At 34.6% G+C, this 21,174-nt stretch overlaps 1 protein-coding gene across 2 annotated transcripts in view; it reads left to right on the top strand.

The window, feature by feature from the left end:
* Nucleotides 1–21,174, top strand: part of plxnb2b (plexin b2b) — a 153,645-nt gene that overhangs the window by 123,381 nt on the left and 9,090 nt on the right. For both annotated transcript variants that reach the window (XM_084094826.1, XM_084094827.1), the window contains 22 exons: nt 203–314; nt 2,438–2,539; nt 3,406–3,498; nt 3,762–3,849; nt 4,191–4,354; nt 4,653–4,801; nt 6,758–6,869; nt 7,593–7,729; nt 7,809–7,991; nt 9,337–9,448; nt 9,967–10,167; nt 10,239–10,418; nt 13,050–13,186; nt 13,290–13,390; nt 14,516–14,745; nt 15,289–15,470; nt 16,144–16,210; nt 18,473–18,619; nt 18,743–18,899; nt 18,982–19,082; nt 20,089–20,173; nt 20,271–20,422. In XM_084094826.1, the coding sequence (XP_083950952.1) occupies nt 203–314; nt 2,438–2,539; nt 3,406–3,498; nt 3,762–3,849; nt 4,191–4,354; nt 4,653–4,801; nt 6,758–6,869; nt 7,593–7,729; nt 7,809–7,991; nt 9,337–9,448; nt 9,967–10,167; nt 10,239–10,418; nt 13,050–13,186; nt 13,290–13,390; nt 14,516–14,745; nt 15,289–15,470; nt 16,144–16,210; nt 18,473–18,619; nt 18,743–18,899; nt 18,982–19,082; nt 20,089–20,173; nt 20,271–20,422 (2,992 nt within the window). The remainder of the gene's footprint in view (nt 1–202; nt 315–2,437; nt 2,540–3,405; nt 3,499–3,761; nt 3,850–4,190; nt 4,355–4,652; nt 4,802–6,757; nt 6,870–7,592; nt 7,730–7,808; nt 7,992–9,336; nt 9,449–9,966; nt 10,168–10,238; nt 10,419–13,049; nt 13,187–13,289; nt 13,391–14,515; nt 14,746–15,288; nt 15,471–16,143; nt 16,211–18,472; nt 18,620–18,742; nt 18,900–18,981; nt 19,083–20,088; nt 20,174–20,270; nt 20,423–21,174) is intronic.

Below are 21,174 nucleotides of genomic sequence, written 5' to 3'. Positions count from 1 at the left end.
TCATTCATCACACATGAAAGTCGATCTCTCATCTCTTTTTTCCCCTTCTCCTTGTGTTTTTTAAGAGCTCTGGGACATTGCTGATGAATGAGTATTATTTGAAGTGCACTGGGACTATATGTTTTTACTCCAAACATTTACACACTGATGAAAAATTTAACTGGAAACCTCTGGTTTAATGGTTGCGCGTGTTTCTCCGCAGATGCACTTCCTGTGTGAGCAGCGCTTGGGGATGTCAGTGGAATATTGCGGCTCACACCTGCACGGATCTGAGCGACGCAGAAACCGGCGCCAATATAATCAAACCCAGACAGGTACTGAGATGAGAGTCAAACGAGCTCACATGCACCATTTTCTTTCTTTTTATCAGTAATGCTGTCTATTACACGCGCCCAGTTAGCACACGTGCACTGCCGTTCAAAAGTTTTTTGAAAGAAAGAAATGAATACTTCAATTCAGCAGGGATGTAAACATTGTAAACCTGAACAAGTTAGCAAAACTCAAAAAAATTGAGGTGATCAGTTACATCAACATTTTTAAGTTTGAGTAAGCAGAACTGGCAGAATTTTATTTTGTACTCATACAGTTTAATTACTCTTAGCTTGAAATATTTGAGTAAGCTCGTTCGTGTAATCTCAACTAATATTTTTAGTAGTGGAAACTTGGCTATGCACTGTAAAAAGTGATCAGTTGACTTAACTTAAAAAAAGTGAAGAAAGTTGAAAAAATTAAGTTATGTGAACTTGACAGTTTAATTACTTGACAGTTTAATATACAGTTTAATTGCTCTTAACTTGAGAAATATTTTAGTAAGCTCGTTCATTCATTTAACTTAAAATGATCATGTAATCTCAACCTAAATATTTTTAGTAGTGGAAACTTGGCTACACTGTAAAAAGTGATCAGTTGACTTAACTTAAAAAAAGTGAAGAAAGTTGAAAAAATTAAGTTATGTGTACTGGACAATTCCACATAATTACATTTTCAATTACACTTGAAGTTTATTTACTTAATAATTTTGAGGCAACTGATTTTTTCACCTTTTTTAAGTTAAGTCAACTGATCATTTTTTGCAGTGAGCTTTAACTAGCTAATTCAGGAAATGCTAACTTGTTAATTGGTAACACAATGCTTTGATAGCATCAGCATAGCATATCAATTGCTGAATGAGTATGACAATATAGATTTTTAACATATATCTGTTCTCAAACTAAGCTTGTGCTACGCTCATCACCATGATGGTAACTCACCAAAAAAAAAGAAAAAAACACATAACATAAAATCTTCTAATTAGCATAGAAAAACATGAAACACTACGAAATCTCCTAATTAAGATTAATCTTGCACACACACACACACAAAAAAAAACATTTATATAACACTTAATTTTAGCATTTACTCTCCCTTTCGATTGCCATGGCAAAGCATGCTTGGAAAAATAAATCCCAGCCCAGTTTCAGTTAAAATTAAGTTTGTCTAAATTAAAAGAAACAAGTTCATGAAACTCAAAACAATAAAACAATTCAGATTACTGTAAATGTGTCAGTTCTGTGAACTCAAAAGAAAAAGAAAGTTCTAAATACTCATAAAAGTTAATTTGATTGAACTAATTTGTTTAATTTAAGTTATGAATTACGTTACGACAAGCATTTGGCTAGTTTCCCTGCCCAAGATGGATGTCATCTCAAATGAAAAGTTGTTTATTCATGCATTTAATAGCTTTTTCTTTCAATAAGACCAGGAATGTGTGTTAGAAAAATAAAAACATCTTCTGAATGTCATTCTAACTTTAGATGGGAAGTGTTTTACAAAGTATTGCAGATGAGGAAACGTGCTAAAAATGACATGTATGAAAAAGCAGACATTGAATAAACGTCCGGGTGATGTATGTCTGCTATCAGCACCATTGATTGGGCCGCTTTGATTAGTTTCATGCGATTCTCATCTTCAAACACCAGGTCCAACTGGTCCAGACATTTTATTTATTTATTTAAACCGTTTCTTGGAGCATAAAGCTGAGTTATTGATATCCAGTGGCAGCAATTTCAGAAATGGCCTCCACACTGTTTGATATTTGCTGTTTCCTGGAACAGTCACACGTGGCTGATGAAATGTGGACACAAAGTAAATGACTTTACTCAGAAAGTTTTAATGTGAAACATATTAGCTGAATCAGCAAAATGAAGAAAAATACAAATGGATGGGGAAAAAATGGATTATATGCAATTAGACACAGTCGCCAATGTCAATGAGGATATATTTCAGCTGTAAATAAACGGTTTCATTCATGCACGTCTTCATGGTTAATGAGTTTTTCCAGTTTCAATGGACGCTCGTTAATTTATGTTGGATGTAAATTAAGAATCGCTCACAAGATTGCCGTAGATGAGGACTTTCCTGTACAGCAGAACCGATTTCTCCATCTTCTGTGTTCTAGAACAAGAGCTGTCCACGCTTCGAGAACCCAGATCCCGTCCTTATCCCGGTCGGACACAAAACCCGGATCAGTTTTGAGGGCATCAATCTGGACCCGTACAAGGTGAGTTAAACTTCCCGGCCTCCTTTTAACAGTAAATGTCTTCTTCAAGGTCACTAGGGATAAAATAAATAAATAAATAAAAATAAAATACAAATTTAAAAAATAAAATAAACCATCAGTATTTTGTTGTCAGTATCTTGTTTTCCAAAACAAATTTGCATAAGATATTAAGTAGATAAAATATGATCATTATAAGTAATCTGATTACAAATAATATTATATATAATCACAAATAATAAATAATTATTAAATACGTGATACTTACAGAATATAAATAAAATAAAATATTTAAATGTTTTTAAATAATTAATAAAATCAGCATATATTAACATTTGTTTAGAAAAGGCTCCAAATTACGATAATTCAAAGACTTTATTTATTGAAATAATAAAAATACTTTTTATTTATATAATTAATCACACTAAAATAATATGCTTAGTTAACATCCCTAATATTAAGACTTGTTTTCAGATCATATATCCATTGGAATTTTTTTTTTAAGGTACAAGAATAAGAATAATTATTATTAGTATTATTATTATATGTATAATTATATATACTTATTCATTTATTTATTTATTTTTTAACTATGAAAAATGGCAATAAAAAATAAACTTCAACATGTATTGTCATAAAGTCATTATGTTTTGCTTAAAGATTTTGCTTCAAGTCAGTTTGTCTTTTTTTATGTTTTCTGGACAACAAGAGACAAATACTGATTGAGAAAATTCTTTTTGGCAGTCTATTCATAATCTGGTTATAGTTTTCCTCTATACGGATCTGAGTCCGGCTTCCTCCATCATTTCCTGTCCTCTTACCTGTGAATAAATGTTTCAGTTGATGTTTTCTGAATTGTGACTCATTAGGATCGTGATTTCACCATCGGGACGGAGCTGATGAAGTTTGAGGAAGATGTCAAGACAGAGTCGGGACCCTTCTACTCTTTCAGCGGATATGTGGTTAGCTTCAGTTCCTCTCTCTTTATTTTTCCTCATGTTGTTCCTGTACTGTAAATATTTTTGTATACAAAACTCCTGCTAAATGATACACAACCAATTACCAACATAAAGATTCACCAACCTACACTTCTTCAACGGCTCTTGTGGGAGTTTGAGATTATAGCTCCCCCTGTTGGAAAGTGTCCAGCCTGTAAATCATCTCTAGTCTTTAATGTGGAGGAGAGAACCGTCGGTGTTGACTCGCCCTTTCATCTCTCTTCCAGTTTTCCTTTGATAAAGCTCACGAGACCAACGTTTTGTTCCATGTAAGAGACAAACACACGAGAAAGAAGATCGACAGCAGTCTAAGTGGTAATCGCTCTCACTCGCTTTTCACTCACCCTCATGTCGTTCCAAACCCATACTTGCTTTCTTCTGTGGAACATAGAAGATATTTTGAAGAATGTGATATTGATCAATAGTTCATATTTTAGACACAATATTGTCTGTTTTTCATATTGTAAATGCTGTGGAAATGCATTAATGCCACCTCTGAGCTGCAATAAATGTGTAATTATGTATAATATATGTATATATATGTATAATAATAAACTATATGTTGAATCAAAAAAACGATTTCTTTCTAAAGCTACTTTCTGTCATTTTCTCATTTAACACAATAATGGCTTTAAATGATGTTTGTTGTCTTTCAGTCACTCTGTATAACTGCTCTCTGGGACGTGAAGACTGCAGCTTGTGTAAGAACGCCGACCCCAAATATCAGTGTGTGTGGTGCAAGCAGACCAGCCTGTGTGTGTACGACCAGCTCTGTGCCTCTAAAGAGCTGGAGGAGTGTCCCGACCCCCAGATCACTGACGTGAGTCCTGAATCATGGCTTTTATGGGACAAACGAGACCTTTTCCAAGTTCATGTTGTGCTTTTAACAATCGTCAATACTCAAAACGCAGCTCAGAAAGTTCAAGCAATAATTTATAACTTCTCTCATTCTCCTTCTCTATTTTCTCATTTTTGAGGGTGAAAACCTCAGATCATGATGGGAATAGAAATAAATCATTTTTTTACTGTTGTTTTAGTGAGATTGGCTATCTCAGCTCATCTCTGTGGTCTTTTCTCAGAGCGGTCCATGATTAGGATCTTTTTATAATGTATTTCAGATCACGCCGAGATACGGGCCGCTGAAAGGAGGAATAGCTGTGACGATTAAGGGCTCGAACCTGGGCGTTCAGAGGGACGACATTAAAAACATCACCGTGGCCGGAGTGCCGTGCAAACACCTGCGCGAACGGTACTCCGTCTCAACCAGGTAACGTCAACCGAAGCTGAGACACTTTCCATGAACAGTGTTCAGAAACAGATTGATGTGTGTGTGTATATTTATTTATTAATCTGCAGTAAGTGTCATTTTATATGAGAATCGCAAATTTTGCAACCCTGTTACAAAAAAATGCAAAAAAAAAAAGTCTTTTTCTAGCTGTAAACTTAAAAAAAAAAATATATAATTAAACAAACTATTTATACAAATGCAAAAATGTATGCAAAAAAAAATACAGACATATGAACAGGTTTGCAAATTTAACCTAAATTAAGCTTACATTCAGTACAAGTTAGCAAGTTTGGAACCATATATTGGTTTATACTTGTTGATAAACCTATAGACCCCAACAAAAAATAAACATTTAGTCATTTTTTTCCTATAAAAACGTGGACGTTTTTCATAAACTCTTCCACAAACTGTGTTCGGTATTGAACAAGCTGTTATAAAATGAAATCTCTGCTGGACTTTGAGTGTGCGGATCTCTGTGGTGCCAAATGGCCTGATTTTTTTTTTTTTTTAGCGAACGTCCTTTTTGAAAAATCTGGTTCATTCAAAGCTTAATAAAAAAATAATTACCCAGAATTCGAACATGTAAAAATCCCCTCAAGAATGATCTAAATAATTTACATTTACGCATTTGGCAGATGCTTTTATCCAAAGCAACTTACATTGCATTTCAAGGTACACATGTACATTGTTATCAGTTCTTGCTTTCCCTTGGAATCGAACCCATGACCTTGCCGTTGCAAGCACCAACGCTCTACTGTTTGAGCTACAGATCAAAAATCTTTTAGATGTTCTGCTCAAGGCTTTGTATTATGTTTGTCTATCCATGGAATATTAAATGAGTTTGCCCTTGCGTTCCCTCTTGTAGGACAACATCAGATTTGTATGTTTTTGAAATACGGAGCATGTTGTGTAGATTCAGAGACAACGATGAGGCAATGTCAGGCTTGGCTGAGTCAGTGATTCTACATCAGGGTTTATCAATTCTGTTGTGAGCGTTCAGCCTGACTGAGTGTTTGTCTGGCTGTTAGCAAGTTTGAAAAGGATCTTTCAGCAGGAGAGTTTGGCTTCAGAATGGTAAATAAGCTCTCGGAGAGATCACCGTCAGAAGAGTCTGTCTGGGGAGGTTGCCGTCCAGATTTCAGGGCAACAGAAGATCAGTTTTCTGATTTGGCACATTTCAGAGGTAATGAGTCTGGAATCTGTGGGTTTGGTGATAATTAATAGCATCTTTTTGGCATGTTCTAGGTTATCTTGTCTTCTGCTCATTTTGACCTTGTCTAGAATCCATTAAGGGTTGAAGATATGTTCCAGGTTGAATACAGCTTAAGCTTCATCGACGGTCGACCTGAGGATTTCCACAAACAAATTATTCCACCTCTTCCTTCAGTTTGTAAAAACATTTAGTTAGTAAGCATAGAACATGTATTTTTTTATTTTCTAAATGTATTAATTTACTATTTTATTTATAGTATTTATTATATTTATTTATATATATATATAAAATAAAATAAAATAAAAATATATATATATATATAATTGTTATATTATGATTGTAAATATATATATATATATATATATATATATATATATATATATATATATATATATATATATATATATATATATATATATATATATATATATATATATTTAACGCAATTAATGCAGCATACATTTTTTTCCCTTTCATCCTTCTGCTGCGTTACCTTAAATACATATGTTGACAGGCAGATATGACATCCTATCATTGGATTCGGACCGAATGCAATGATTGGACGAACATTTTTTGGTCCTGAGACTTCCACAGAAGATATATGTAGGCCTACATGTTTTAATATTTAGACCACTTCTATTATTGATTTCTATCAGGATGTGAAGAGAGTTTCAACCTGTATAAAACAAAGAATTGCCTGTTTGTGTTTGTTTGTCTGGCAGCGTGGTGTGTGAAATTGGGCCGGTGACACTGTACAGAACCGGAGAGGTGGAAATAGAGGTGGGCAGAGGAAAAAAAGGCGTATCCACAAAAACGGTCCGCTTCACCTACAGGGTGAGTCACGATTCTCCATTACCCAGCATGCACTACACACATACTAATTCTGTGAAACTCCACTTGAGATCCAATCCAGAGGGCTGCCACTGTTTGTGTGAGTCAACGGGAGCTCTCTGCCTCTGGTGTGTGTAGAGATGGGCTGGTGTGTGTGGTCAATGGTCACATGCTCCTGCAAGAGTTACAATTATCAGCGGCTGACGGCTTGAGCAGAAATGATTGCATCAGTTTTTCAGGGAGATAGGCTGTCTCAGTCGCTCCCACAGGGAGATGCTGAGGGTATGTGTTTGTTCAACAGACTGACGGGTCTCGGACAGCGCGCAGATACATTTCGTGGGATTATGTAATCATTACAATGAAATGGTAATGCATAGAACACATCTGTCATTGCTGGGTATTTGCAGCTCTTGTGCACATCATTATTATCCCCGTTCAAACGGTTTCACGAAAATCCTGCATGCCAGGCCAGTAGATGGCGATGTCACTTTGTAAAGAAACGCACGCACTGAACATGTAATACACATGCGCATGACGTCACCGTTTTCACAAATTCACATTTTTGTAGTTTAAACCGAGACGATAATGGTACCGTTTTCAAAAGTTTGCGTTTTCAGGCTCACAAAACGCAGTCGTCGTGTAAATGAACGACCAAAATGCATTTCCCGTTTTTAGTTGAAAACGGTGTAGTGTAAACGCCCCTAAATATGATCTTTGTTTCTGTAGGACCCCATAGCACAAAATGTGTCTCCTAATCGAGGTCCTAAAGCTGGAGGAACCGTCCTGACTATTACTGGGATAGGCTTGAACACAGCTTCAAAAGAAGACCTTCAGATCTTCGTGGGTGACGTGCCCTGCAGAGTGTGAGTGCATCATGAGAAATTGTCTTTTTCATTAGATTTTCCATTTTTGGGTTAATTTTTTCATCTTCCTCTGTGTTAGTGAGAGCTTTGGAGATCAGATCACCTGTAAATTGTCTGAGTATCTGGGCGATACGGTTCCGTCAGCTCGCCTCGACGTCAGAGTTCAGTACGGCAAACACACCACAACCAGCATCAAGACGATCTTTCAGTTCTTCAGCAACCCCTCTGTGTCTGACCATCAGCCCAGGAGCAGCTTCATCTGGTCAGTTCTGTTTGCCAGAAAATCCATCCAATAAAATCCAATATTTTCCTTGCCACACAAAGCCATTCTTACATCATTACCCTCATTTGTACACTTTTGAATTATTAACTCTTTCCCCGCCATTGAAGGAATTTTCCAGATTTCCATGTTTTCACTGTTATACGTTAGAGACTGCTATTATGCAACTTCTGAAAAAGTACTGAATCTCCAGATCAAAACACAGGTGAAGGAGGAGCAGAAACAAGCGATAAAAGCGTTGCTTATGCACGTTGTAGGGGGGAAGAATGTAGATATTATTTTGAGAAGGATATTTAATATTTTGAGAAGTACATTTTTATCTCAATAAATAAGATTATATATATATATATATATATATATATATATATATATATATATATATATATATATATACTGTACATACTGTATATATTGTATAATGTTTACAATGTTTATAAGTATTTAATATAGATTTGTATGTATATGTATAATTCAAATGTGTGTATTTATTTATTTAATTAATTTCCTTCCCCTTGGTTTAAATTTAGACAATCTGTAATTTTTTTTTAACTTTTCATTGAAAGTACCATTATGTATTGTCTTGTTAAATACCAATAAAAAACGATTAGTATTATGATTATTATATTCATATTATGAATATTTTATTAGTTTATTATTATTTTGTATATTAACTCTTTTGTATTTTTAAATTTAATATAAAATATAATCATATATGGAAAAAGTTGATAATACAAAATAAATATCATATTATATATTAACTTTTTCTATATATATTTTTTTAAAATTTAATATATATTTTATATTTTATATATATTTTGTATTATTAACTTGTACAATGTATATAACATTATAACATTTATATAATTTAATTTAATTTAATTTAATATAATTTATTATTATTATTATTATATATTGTATATTTATAATAAAACATTCTGAATCTATATTTTAAATTATTTTTTATTATTTTTTATATTAACTTTTTATACATATTTAAATCTGTAATATAATATCTATATTATTTTGTATAATTAAATTGTATAGAATAAGTTATAAATATTTTATATATAGTTTTGTGTATTTAATTTATTTTATTTAGAGACAAAATCATACTGTATAAACAAGACAAAATGTTATTTTATTTAGATATTTACAATAATAATTTATATCACTTATTTTGTTTTTTATATAAATAATGACTAGATAGATAGATAGATAGATAGATAGATAGATAGATAGATAGATAGATAGATGCCCTTTAGCAGTGTAACCTCAAACTTAGTAAAAAAAAAAACATTATTGTGTTATGATTGTGTGTATATTTCAGTGGTGGCAGAAAAATCCTAGTGGTCGGTTCTGGATTTGACCTGGTCCAGAAAGCTAGTATCAGGGTGGTGGCGTCCGCTGGAGAATGGTCCGAACAGGGCGTCCCAGAGGAGGTGAGTGCCAGAAACCTTCAGAGGCTCTCAGGGGAAACGTCACTTGCTGTTTGTTTTTCGTTTCATCTGTTCTTCTCACTGTTGGGTTTCCGTCTTGCATGACTTGCTCTGGTTCTGAATGATATGACGAGAGCTTCTCTGATCTGAAGCGCTCAACGAGACGGAGATTAAACAAGCGTTTATCTAACGAAAAACTTGATGAACGCTTCATTTCATCTCCCTTATCTGAGGAGGAGCTTTTGTGCTCCAGACCTTTCTCAAGCGGTCTCACTTCTTCCATCGCTCTTTCTCCATCTGTCTATCTAACAGATTTTTCCGCCCCCAGTTTCAGGGACTTTTGCTGCTCCCCCTCAGAATATCAATAGATTTCCCAGCAGCAATGAAATCTGTTCCTCTATGGTTTCACATTCTGAGGGCTTTTTGGTCCATGTGCTCGCAAAGGCTGCTGGGAAAAGAGTCAGAAAACTGAGGAGAGTTAAATTTACAGAAGTGACAAAATCAATCTCTCTCTTTCTCAGTTTGTCGAGGGTTTCACGCACAAAAACGACAGCGTGATCATGTTCATGTCCCCTGCGGTGAACGAGTCTCAGTTGTTCAGGACGTACGTGCAGCTGGATAACCTCCAGACGGAGCTGACGCCGTTCCAGTATCATCCTGACCCGACGTTTGACCCCCTCAGCAAGACTGTCATCACTGAAAACAGCATGATCATCGTCACCGTGAGTATCCGCTCCACTGTCAATCAGACACAGGGTTTCATGCCGGTAAACGTGTGTTTGGTGTGTCTCAGGGTCGGGGGTTTTCCAGCGCGATGACGGCGAGGGAGGCGCAGGCGTTTGTGGGGGATGTTCAGTGTAACGTCAACACACTACAGGAGGATAAACTATTCCTGGACCCGCCCTCCACCGCACCCAGAGCTCGATCCAAGAGACTGAGGAGAGACACTGGCTCTGACCCGCTGGACCTACTGGTGAGAGAACAACATCCATACATCCATCTATCCAACCATCCATCTATCCAACCATCCATCCATCCATCTGTCCATCTGTCCATCCATCCATCCATCCATCCTTTCATCCTTCCAGCCACAGATCCATCAATCTTTCCATCCCTTGAGCTACATATTCATAAATCCATCCATCCTTTCATCCTTCCAGCCACATATTTGTCTGTCCATCCATCCATCCACATATCCATCCATCCATCCATCCACATATTCATCCATCCATCCATCCATTCATCCATCCACATATTCATCCATCCACATATTCATCCATCCATCCATCCACATATTCATCCATCCATCCATCCATCCACATATCCATCCATCCATCCACATATTCATCCATCCATCCACATATCCATCCACATATCCATCCATCCATCCATCCATCCACATATTCATCCATCCATCCATCCACATATTCATCCATCCATCCACATATCCATCCACATATCCATCCATCCATCCTTCCAGCCATCCTTTTTATATTTAAAAAAAAATATTTGTTTTTGTTTATTCATATATCCATCAGTCCATCTATCAATTATTTATCTGTCCACTTATTCATCTAGTTTATTTATTTATATATATATATATATATATATATATATATATATATATATATATATATATATATATATATATATATATATATTAGAGATGCACGATGATATTGGCACAACATCGGTATTGGCCGATAAAAGCTTTAAATGACTATCATCGGCATCGGTATGATAATTTCTGCCGATGAGCCTTGCCGATAGGTTGGCGTGTTTCCTATATTCTCCGTTACGGACGTGAGCGCTCTGAAAGCGGCACTAAAAGAGACTGCTTTAAAACTTTCACAGAGACCTCAAACAGAAAGCACAAAGCCTTTCTAAGTGAATTTCGTTTTGTATTAATTGTATCTTAATTTTAATCAATGTTTCGTCAACGCTCATCGGCATCGGTATGATAATTTCTGCCGATGAGCCTTGCCGATAGGTTGGCGTGTTTCCTATGTTCTCCGTTACGGACGTGAGCGCTCTGAAAGCGGCACTAAAAGAGACTGCTTTAAAACTTTCACAGAGACCTCAAACAGAAAGCACAAAGCCTTTCTAAGTGAATTTCGTTTTGTATTAATTGTATCTTAATTTTAATCAATGTTTCGTCAACCAATTGCCTGGATTTAATAAATAATAAAGTAAAGCAGATAATAGATATCACGACACGGAGGCGCCCGCGATTGAACTGTCTCATAAATGAAACGAAACTCAGCATAGCCTACTTGCCTCAGACCTGAGAAATATATCTATTATCTACAGAACGCTTGAAATCATATTTTTAAACAGAACAATTCAAAACGAAAGAAAACTATGTAATCTGAAATGTGCATTTCTCTCTGGCGCGTTCACTACTGCGAAGATCGCGAGTCATCGTCAACTTCATCTTTGCAGCCGACACAGAAAACACTTGTTTATTAATAAACAATTAAAATGTCTCCTTGCTATATTTGACATATTCATAATCATTACTTTTGCGGTTCGTTGTGACAAGCTTTTAGTTGCTTTATTGGCAGCGCCACCCTTACATGTTACATGAACGGGTCACCACCGCATCAGCACCGAAAACAGGGAAGCATTTGGTAAACCTGTTCAAGTAGAAGATGTAAATTTTTTATTTGAAAATGTATTTGTATTTATTTTACTCCTAAGGACTGAAGTTTGAAGTCTGAACTTAAAAATAAAATGTGGCACTGGCATATCATTTATTCTCCAAGTGAAATAATTTGCCTATTTTTCAGGGGTGAATGTCTGTCTACATTTGTAAAATTATACATTTATGGTAGAATCAAATGTTGTTTTGTTTGTCTTGTGTATTGCCTTATCTACAACACATGAGTGTAATACGGTAAAGGTAGTACAGAAGAGAGACTTGGATTTCTCTTCAGTAAAATTAAAGTGTAAATATATCAGGGGGAAAATGTGTATATATATATCGGTATCAGTATCGGCATCGGACAAAATTAGTTTGAAAATATCGGCATATCGAATATCGGCCAAAATGCAATATCGTGCATCCCTAATATATATATATATAATTAAATATCCATCCACCTATTTATCTATTCATCTATTTATCTGTTTCTTTATATTCCTTACTTTTTATAAATAGTTGTTATTAAACAAAGTAAAATAAATACATTTTTATATATTATTTTATATTTTATTATTAATTGTTTGTTAATATATTAATATTTTTTGTGTTTATATATATATATATATATATATATATATATATATATATATATATATATATATATATATATATATATATATATTATTTTGTTTTGTTTTGTTTTATTATTATTATTATTATTATTATATTATTATTATTATTAGTTTGTTGGTGTGTTTGTTTATTTCCATCCATCCAATTCCAATGTATGTATTTATCTATCTGCTAATTCACCCAACTATCTATTTATCTATCCATCCATCTATTTATCTGTTCATTCATCCATCCATCCATCCATCCGTAATACAGTATGTCTCTCTCTCTCTCTCTCTCTCTCTCTCTCTCTCTCTCTCTCTCTCTCTCTCTCTCTCTCCCTCTCAGATTAAGTTTGGCAATGGCGAGTGGATGGTCGGCTCTGTTCGGTACGAGAGGAGGTACAATCTCCCGTTGCCCATCATCATCCCGGCGGTGGTCGTTCCCATGCTGCTGATTATCGCCATCTCCGTCGTCTGCTACAGGTTACAAAGAAGATCTGCTCTTCCCACAATGCCCTTGAGGTGTTCGTCTGACTGAACGTTTCATGTAATGAATTCATGAATTCATCTGATCATCTGTGTGTAGGAGGAAGAGCCAGCAGGCAGAACGAGAGTACGAGAAAGTGAAGCATCAGCTGGAGAATCTGGAAGAGAGTGTTCGTGACCGCTGCAAAAAAGAGTTCACAGGTCACGCATGAACGCATAATCCCGTTACCATGGCAGCAGGGGTGTTTTTAGCATGCTAACAGATGATTTACGCTAGAAAACAGCAACAGAAATATTATACGTCTGACTTATATTAATCAACTATTCATTGAAGATATCTAGAAGATATCCGTCTCCATGTGTATGGCTTCTGTAACTTCTTTGAAATGCAAGCCGACTCGTGACTAAAGCACGCTAATGAAGCAAGGCCGCTAAAAATATCAAAACGTAAATAAATAAGAAAATCTAAAGCTAGTGGACCTCACTAATGAACTAGTTTGTTGTTGGATGACCATATTCCAAGTACGCTATTTAGAGAGTAGCTGGTTTATTTATTCATTAAATAATTTATTGTTTATCGGAACTTCCAGCTATTTATTAATCAATTAATCAATTATTTATTCATCTACCTATTTCTCTCTTTATTTAATCAATTATTTATCTATCAGTCCACCTATTTATTTATTTATTTAATGAATCTATTAATGTCTATTATCCTATCTATTGTTTATCTGTCCATTTACATTTATTTATTTTTCAATTAATCCATTATCGATTCATCCACCTAAATTTTTATTTATTTATTTGTCAGTTGTTTATCTGGCCGTTCACATTAATTAATTATTATTTTATTCATTTATCGATCAACTGTTTATCTATTCATCCACCTATTTATTCATTTATTTATTTGTCAATTGTTTATCTGTCCATTCAAGTTTATTTATTTATTTATTTGTATTTATATTGATGTTAAATATCTTTATCTATAAATCATCTTATTTGTTTATTGAATTTATCTATCAATTGTATCAATCAACTATCCTTCAACCTATTTATTTACTTTTATATTTATATATTTATCAACTGTTTATTTATCCTTCCAACAATTTATTAATTTATCCATAAATAGTATTTGCAACGCTGCCTCAAATTTTGCCCACAATTAGTAATTTCATATTGTTGTTTGATTTTTAAAACACAAATTAACATAATCTGCACATCTAGAATCTTTAATTCTGAGTTTAGAACTGATTGATTAAGTTTAGCTGGATTTAAAGTGCCGATTTTGAAGCTATGCTGACGTAGACCGTGTCATTTCCTGTGCAGATCTAATGATCGAAATGGAGGACCACACTAACGACATAAGTGAGGGCCGGATCCCGTTCCTGGACTACAAGACCTACACAGACCGCGTCTTCTTCCTGCCCTCTAAAGATGGAGCCAATGACGTCATGATCACCGGCAAACTGGACATCCCAGAATCCCGCAGGGCTACGGTCACCCAGGCGCTGAACCAGTTCTCCAACCTACTCAACAGCAAAACCTTCCTCATCAATGTACGAAACACAAACACACTGTAATTATGATCCATTTCTAGACATCTACAGCTCTTCACCTGCTCATTTTAAACAGTTAATAGCGAGAAAGGTCAGTAAATTAATATTTGACGATAATTGTCGGGGGTTTCTCAGACAAACACATGCATCAGTGATGGAGCCCTATAGACATCTAGCAGACATTCGCTCAATTATACTGAATGACACTAAAAAGGCCCCAGAGGACTCAATCAGCTCCGGCGCTCTCATTAAAGGTCTTTTATATTCATGGTCCAAGCACAATTAAACTTTTACATCTAATGACACACATGAATACACGTAAACAACCACACCGTCAGTGTTTTAAGACTGGCCTGTAATTATCTTCCCAGTGTTTATATGGTTACGCACAATACACAAAAGTCAAACATAACCAGACATAATTAAACATAATAATCATTAGAGTATAACAAGACGCTTGTTTAAGATGGAAATCTGAATGCTCCACAGTTTTAATCATACAGGAAAGTCATAATTTGTGTGTGTGTGTGTGTGTGTGTGTAGTTTATCAGAACGCTGGAGGGCCGTCCAGATTTTAACGCCAGGGCCAAAGTGTATTTTGCGTCTCTGCTGACCGTAGCGCTTCACGGTAAACTGGAGTATTACACAGACATCATGAGGACGCTTCTGCTGGGGCTCATGGAGGATTACGTTCACAGCAAGAATCCTAAACTACTGCTCCGCAGGTGAGACCCGAGATCCGCAATCTGATTGGCTAGCTTTATGCAACTTCTGGGAGTCCGGATGAAAGTGTTTTGAATTAGGTTGTCACTAAATATCACATAAAACATGCCATGTTAGTCAAAAGTCTGTCTCTGCAAGAATGAACACAAACCTCACTGTCCCAAAGACACATGTGCAAGCACAACACTCACCAGCACCATGTTCACATGCTTGTTTGATTGTCATAGTTCGGTGCTGATGCTAATTATCAATGTTTGTTATTGACTCAAATTAGTGTACAAGTGTTCATTAAAGCAGTAAGCCACTCGAGGCCGTGGTTTATAGTGATCTTACCACAGTTAAGGAGTGTTGTTGAAGCAGAAACCACTTAAAATCTCTGTAATGTGTGGCCTCAAGTGGCTTATTGCTTTCATTAAAAGGCAGCAACCGCAACATAATAAAAACACATAAGTGTTCAATTAATAAAGATGGTAATTCTTCATAGTAATCATAATACAATTCTTCTGTCATGTAATCTAGTTCATTAGCCTGACTGAAGGCTGTTCAGCAAATTGCCGTGTTATTAAAGTGTTTAACTGACAGATCGGATTGAATAACAGCTTCAAATGTGACTCAGAGCCAGAACTGTCAGTTTTGTAATAAATAATGTGTGTGTGTCTGTGTGTGTTTCTGCAGGTCTGAGACGGTGGTGGAAAGGATGCTGAGTAACTGGATGTCCATCTGTCTCTATCAGTACCTAAAGGTAAAATATCAAACAGGACGCACATTCATAAAGATTCGCTCATATTTCATTTCACAATACATCAGGATTTTATGGAAGCTTGTTTCCACCACGGAATAAAAAAGTAAAAAATGTGATTGCGACTTTATATCTCACAATTCTGACTTTTTTTTCTTGCGATTGCAAGTTTATATATTGCCATTCTGACTTTAGAAATTGCTATTGCGAGTTTATATCTCACAATTCTACAAAAAAAAGTCAGAATTGTGAGATATAAACTCACAATTGCAAAAAAAGTCCCGAATTGTGAGATATAAACTCACAATTACGAAAAAAATTCAGAATTTTGAGATATAAACTCGCTTTTGCGGAAAAAAAGTCAGAATTGCGATATATACTCGCAATTACGAAAAAAAAGTCAGAATTGTGATATAAACTTGCTATCGTGAAAAAGTCAGAATTGTCCGATATAAACTCACAATTGTGAGGAAAAAAGTCAGAATTTCGATATATACTCGCAATTACGAAAAAAAGTCAGAATTGTGAGATATAAACTCACAATTGCAAAAAAAGTCCCGAATTGTGAGATAGAACTTCACAATTGCGGAAAAAAAAGTCAGAATTGTGATATAAACTCGCTACTGTGAAAAAAGTCAGAATTCACAATTGTGAGGAAAAAAGTCAGAATTGCAATATATACTCGCAATTACGAAAAAAAAGTCAGAATTGTGAGATATAAACTCTCAATTGCGGAAAAAAAAGTCAGAATGATATATGTGATATAAACTTGCAATTGCGGGAAAAAAGTCAGAATTGTCAGATATAAACTCGCAATTGTGAGGAAAAAAGTCAGAATTGTCAGATATAAACTCGCAATTGTGAGGAAAAAAGTCAGAATTGCGATATCTACTCGCAATTACGAAAAAAAGTCAGAATTGTCAGATATAAACTCGCAATTACGAAAAAAAGTCAGAATTGTGAGATATAAACTCGCAATTGCGGGAAAAAAGTCAGAATTTAGATATATACTCGCAATTACGAAAAAAAGTCAGAATTGTCAGATATAAACTCACAATTGTGGGAAAAAAGTCAGAATTGTCAGATATAAACTCGCAATTTTGAGGAAAAAAGTCAGAATTGCGATATCTACTCACAATTACGAAAAAAAGTCAGAATTGTGAGATATAAACTCGCAATTGCGAGGAAAAAAGTCAGAATTTCGATATATACTCGCAATTACGAAAAAAAGTCAGAATTGTGAGATATAAACTCGCAATTGCGGAAAAAAAAAGTCAGAATGATATATGTGATAAACTCGCTATTGTGAAAAAAGTCAGAATTGTCAGATATAAACTCGCAATTGTGAGAAAAAAAGTCAGAATTGCGATATCTACTCGCAATTACGAAAAAAAGTCAGAATTGTCAGATATAAACTCGCAATTGTGGGAAAAAAGTCAGAATTGTCAGATATAAACTCGCAATTGTGAGGAAAAAAGTCAGAATTGCGATATCTACTCGCAATTACGAAAAAAAGTCAGAATTGTGAGATATAAACTCGCAATTGCGAGGAAAAAAGTCAGAATTTCGATATATACTCGCAATTACGAAAAAAAGTCAGAATTGTCAGATATAAACTCGCAATTGTGGGAAAAAAGTCAGAATTGTCAGATATAAACTCGCAATTGTGAGGAAAAAAGTCAGAATTTCGATATATACTCGCAATTACGAAAAAAAGTCAGAATTGTGAGATATAAACTCTCAATTGCGAAAAAAAGTCAGAATGATATATGTGATAAACTCGCTATTGTGAAAAAAGTCAGAATTGTCAGATATAAACTCGCAATTGTGAGAAAAAAAGTCAGAATTGCTATATCTACTCGCAATTACGAAAAAAAGTCAGAATTGCGATATCTACTTGTAATTACGAAAAAAAGTCCGAATTGTGAGATATAAACTGAAAAATAATTGCTCGTAATTGCAAAATAAAATCTGAATTATTTTACAGGTTGTATCACTTAAACGGTTTGGTTTGGATGTGTCCTGTTCACGGGATGTTTCCATAAAGCTTTGATATTCATGAGTGTGATGATGAATGATGATAATGAAGCAGCTTCTGTTCTTCATCTGCATGAATCAGCACTCCAGTCACTGACACACCTGAACTGTAAATTCTTCAAGCCACAGCTGATCTCCAGGTGGAGTTACGATAAACCGCTGTCGTCTGTGGGTCACGAATAAAAACAGTCCCAGCAGGCCGTGTTAAAGTTGCTTGTGTTTGTTCAGGACTCCGCTGGAGAACCGCTGTACAAACTCTTCAGGGCCATAAAGCACCAGATTGAAAAGGGGCCGGTGGACGCACAGGTTAAGAAAGCCAAATACACGCTGAACGACACGGGCCTTCTCGGAGATGATGTGGAGTACATCGTGCTGGTGTGTGTTTTAGTCCATATATCATGTTTTCAGAACTGATTCTTTCCTGAACTGTGTTGTTATTGTTAACTAAAGCTAATATGTCTGTGTATCTGATATGAGTTGTTTGCTCTTTGACCCCAGACTCTACAGGTGCTGGTTCAGGGCGAGGGGCCTGACATCACCCCGGTGAAGGTGTTGAACTGTGACACGATCTCTCAGGTGAAGGAGAAGATCATCGAGCAGGTTTACAAGAACCTGCCGCACTCTCAGAGACCCAAAGTGGACAGCGTCACCCTGGGTGAGCGAGTGAGCGTGTGATCTCACACACGGGTTCAGCGTGACTCTGTCTTTATCGTTGTGTGTTCTGGTGTCTTCCACAGAATGGCGGCCCGGCTCCACAGGACAGACCCTGTCAGATCTAGACGTGACGTCACAGAAGGAGGGCCGGTGGAGACGCATCAATACGTTGGCGCATTATAACGTGAGCACATGGTGCTTTGTTTTATTTGACATGTTTCTAAATGTGATGATGTGCTTTTGTGTGCGTTAAGGTACGTTATATAAAATCACTTCCTGCAGTTTAATGAATGAAGATGATGGTCATTTGAATAAGCAAAACCTCTGAAACTGCATTTCTCAAGCCCCTTTTATAAATGTATATTGTTTCAAAAAATAATGTGAATATATAAATGTATTACAAATTTATTGTACATATTTTATATATATAATTTTTTTTACATCTGAAGTAATCTGAATCATTATATTTTACAGAAATACATTTAATGTGCCATTTAAAAATAGAATGAAGGAATCCGTTACCAATTTAGTAATTAAAAAAGAAACTTATTTCAAAAGAAAAATAAATTATAAATTACTTTTCAAATTGTTTCAAATTATATAATTTGTGTGTAAAATGTACTCATTTTTTAAATTATTGGTTTAAAAGTGATTTATTTATATTTTTTTAATGAATGTACATTTTAATGAATATACAACCAACATTTATTTACTATGTATTTTTCGTAATTTATGTAAATATATTGTGAATATTATGAATTTTATTGATATATATTAATATATATATATATATATATATATATATATATATATATATATATATATATATATATATATATATAAAAAATATGTATTTATATATTATGCATATATATTTATAAAATAAATATGGAAAATATATATGTATATTTTACATATTTATTTTATAAATATATATGCATACTATATAAATAAATATTATATTATACATATTTGTCTGAAAATTTGTAGTCAATTTGTCTAATTTTATATTCATTTTTTTATAAATTCATAATAAAATACTTATAATAAATAAAATATTTTAAAGCATCTGTGATGATTTAAAAGGCGTACTGGGTTTTGGACAAAGCAAATGCGTTTAATTTTTGTTTGAGTGTTTTTTTTTGGTTTCTAAAAGTGACACCGCTTCCTTTTGTGTGTGTGTGTTTTAGGTACGTGATAACGCAACATTGGTCCTCTCCAGGGTTCAGCACACACAACAGTCGTACGACCAGAATCACGATAACCATGAAGAGAGTGAGTTTACGTCTACTCTCTAACTTCCTCTGACATCTCTGAAGCACACGCTCAGATGGGTTCGTCACTTATACTCTCTCTTCACCCAAACTCGCAGGAAACGCCCTGCTGGATGATGATAAAGTGTTTCACCTGGTGCGACCGGCTGACGAGCTGGATGAGATGAAGTCTAAGAGAGGCAGTATAAAGGATAAATCCATGACCAAAGCTATCACTGAGATATATCTCACCCGACTGCTCTCCGTCAAGGTACTGAGCGCTTCCTGCTACTGAAGGAACTGTCGTCTGTTCATTCTACTTCAAAATAGCAAGAAAAATACATTTAACTTCCATTCTCAGGAAATAATGTAGGGCGGGACTTGATTTTATCCATTGGGATCTGATTGTGAAATGTAGGCTATGATATTATTGGGTAATTTTTATCCCACCTACGTGGCTTTAGTATACTTCGATAGAAAATATGTTTCTTGTCTCGTTTTTTGGTAAAAAATATTTAACCTTTTTGTTAAAACAATTAATAAAATACATAGAAAATTTACTTTAAAATCAACACCGCATGGAGAATTGAGAATGCCACTTAAAAATCAAATGAAGCAATCAATTACAAATGTATTAATTAAATAAGACAAATTATTTCAAAAGATAAATGTAAATAAATTACTTTTCAAATTGTTTAATTTGTTTAAACTTAACTTATTTTTGTCAGTTTAAAAGTGATTTATTTATGTTTTTAATTAATTTGGTGATCATTTATTTGATTTATTTTGTATTTTTGATAATAATAGTCCTCCATATCGCATGAGATATCAAGAATTTGTTTATTAGTACGTTTATTATTCTTACATCAAAATTTCAAGATTTTTGCGTACAACAAGAAAAATTACAAAAAATGAACTTGATTCAAGATATATTCTCTGAAAAGTTGATCTTATACATATGTTCAATGGAAAACAATAAAAAAGCCATCTACTGATTAAGAAAAGATTTTTGCTGTGAAGATA

The sequence above is a fragment of the Abramis brama genome, assembly GCF_963993115.1.
Source record: "Abramis brama genome assembly, chromosome: 20".
Lineage (NCBI taxonomy): Eukaryota > Metazoa > Chordata > Actinopteri > Cypriniformes > Leuciscidae > Abramis > Abramis brama.
The sequence above is the reverse complement of the archived record's forward strand: the minus strand, read 5'-3'. Positions and strand labels throughout refer to the sequence as shown.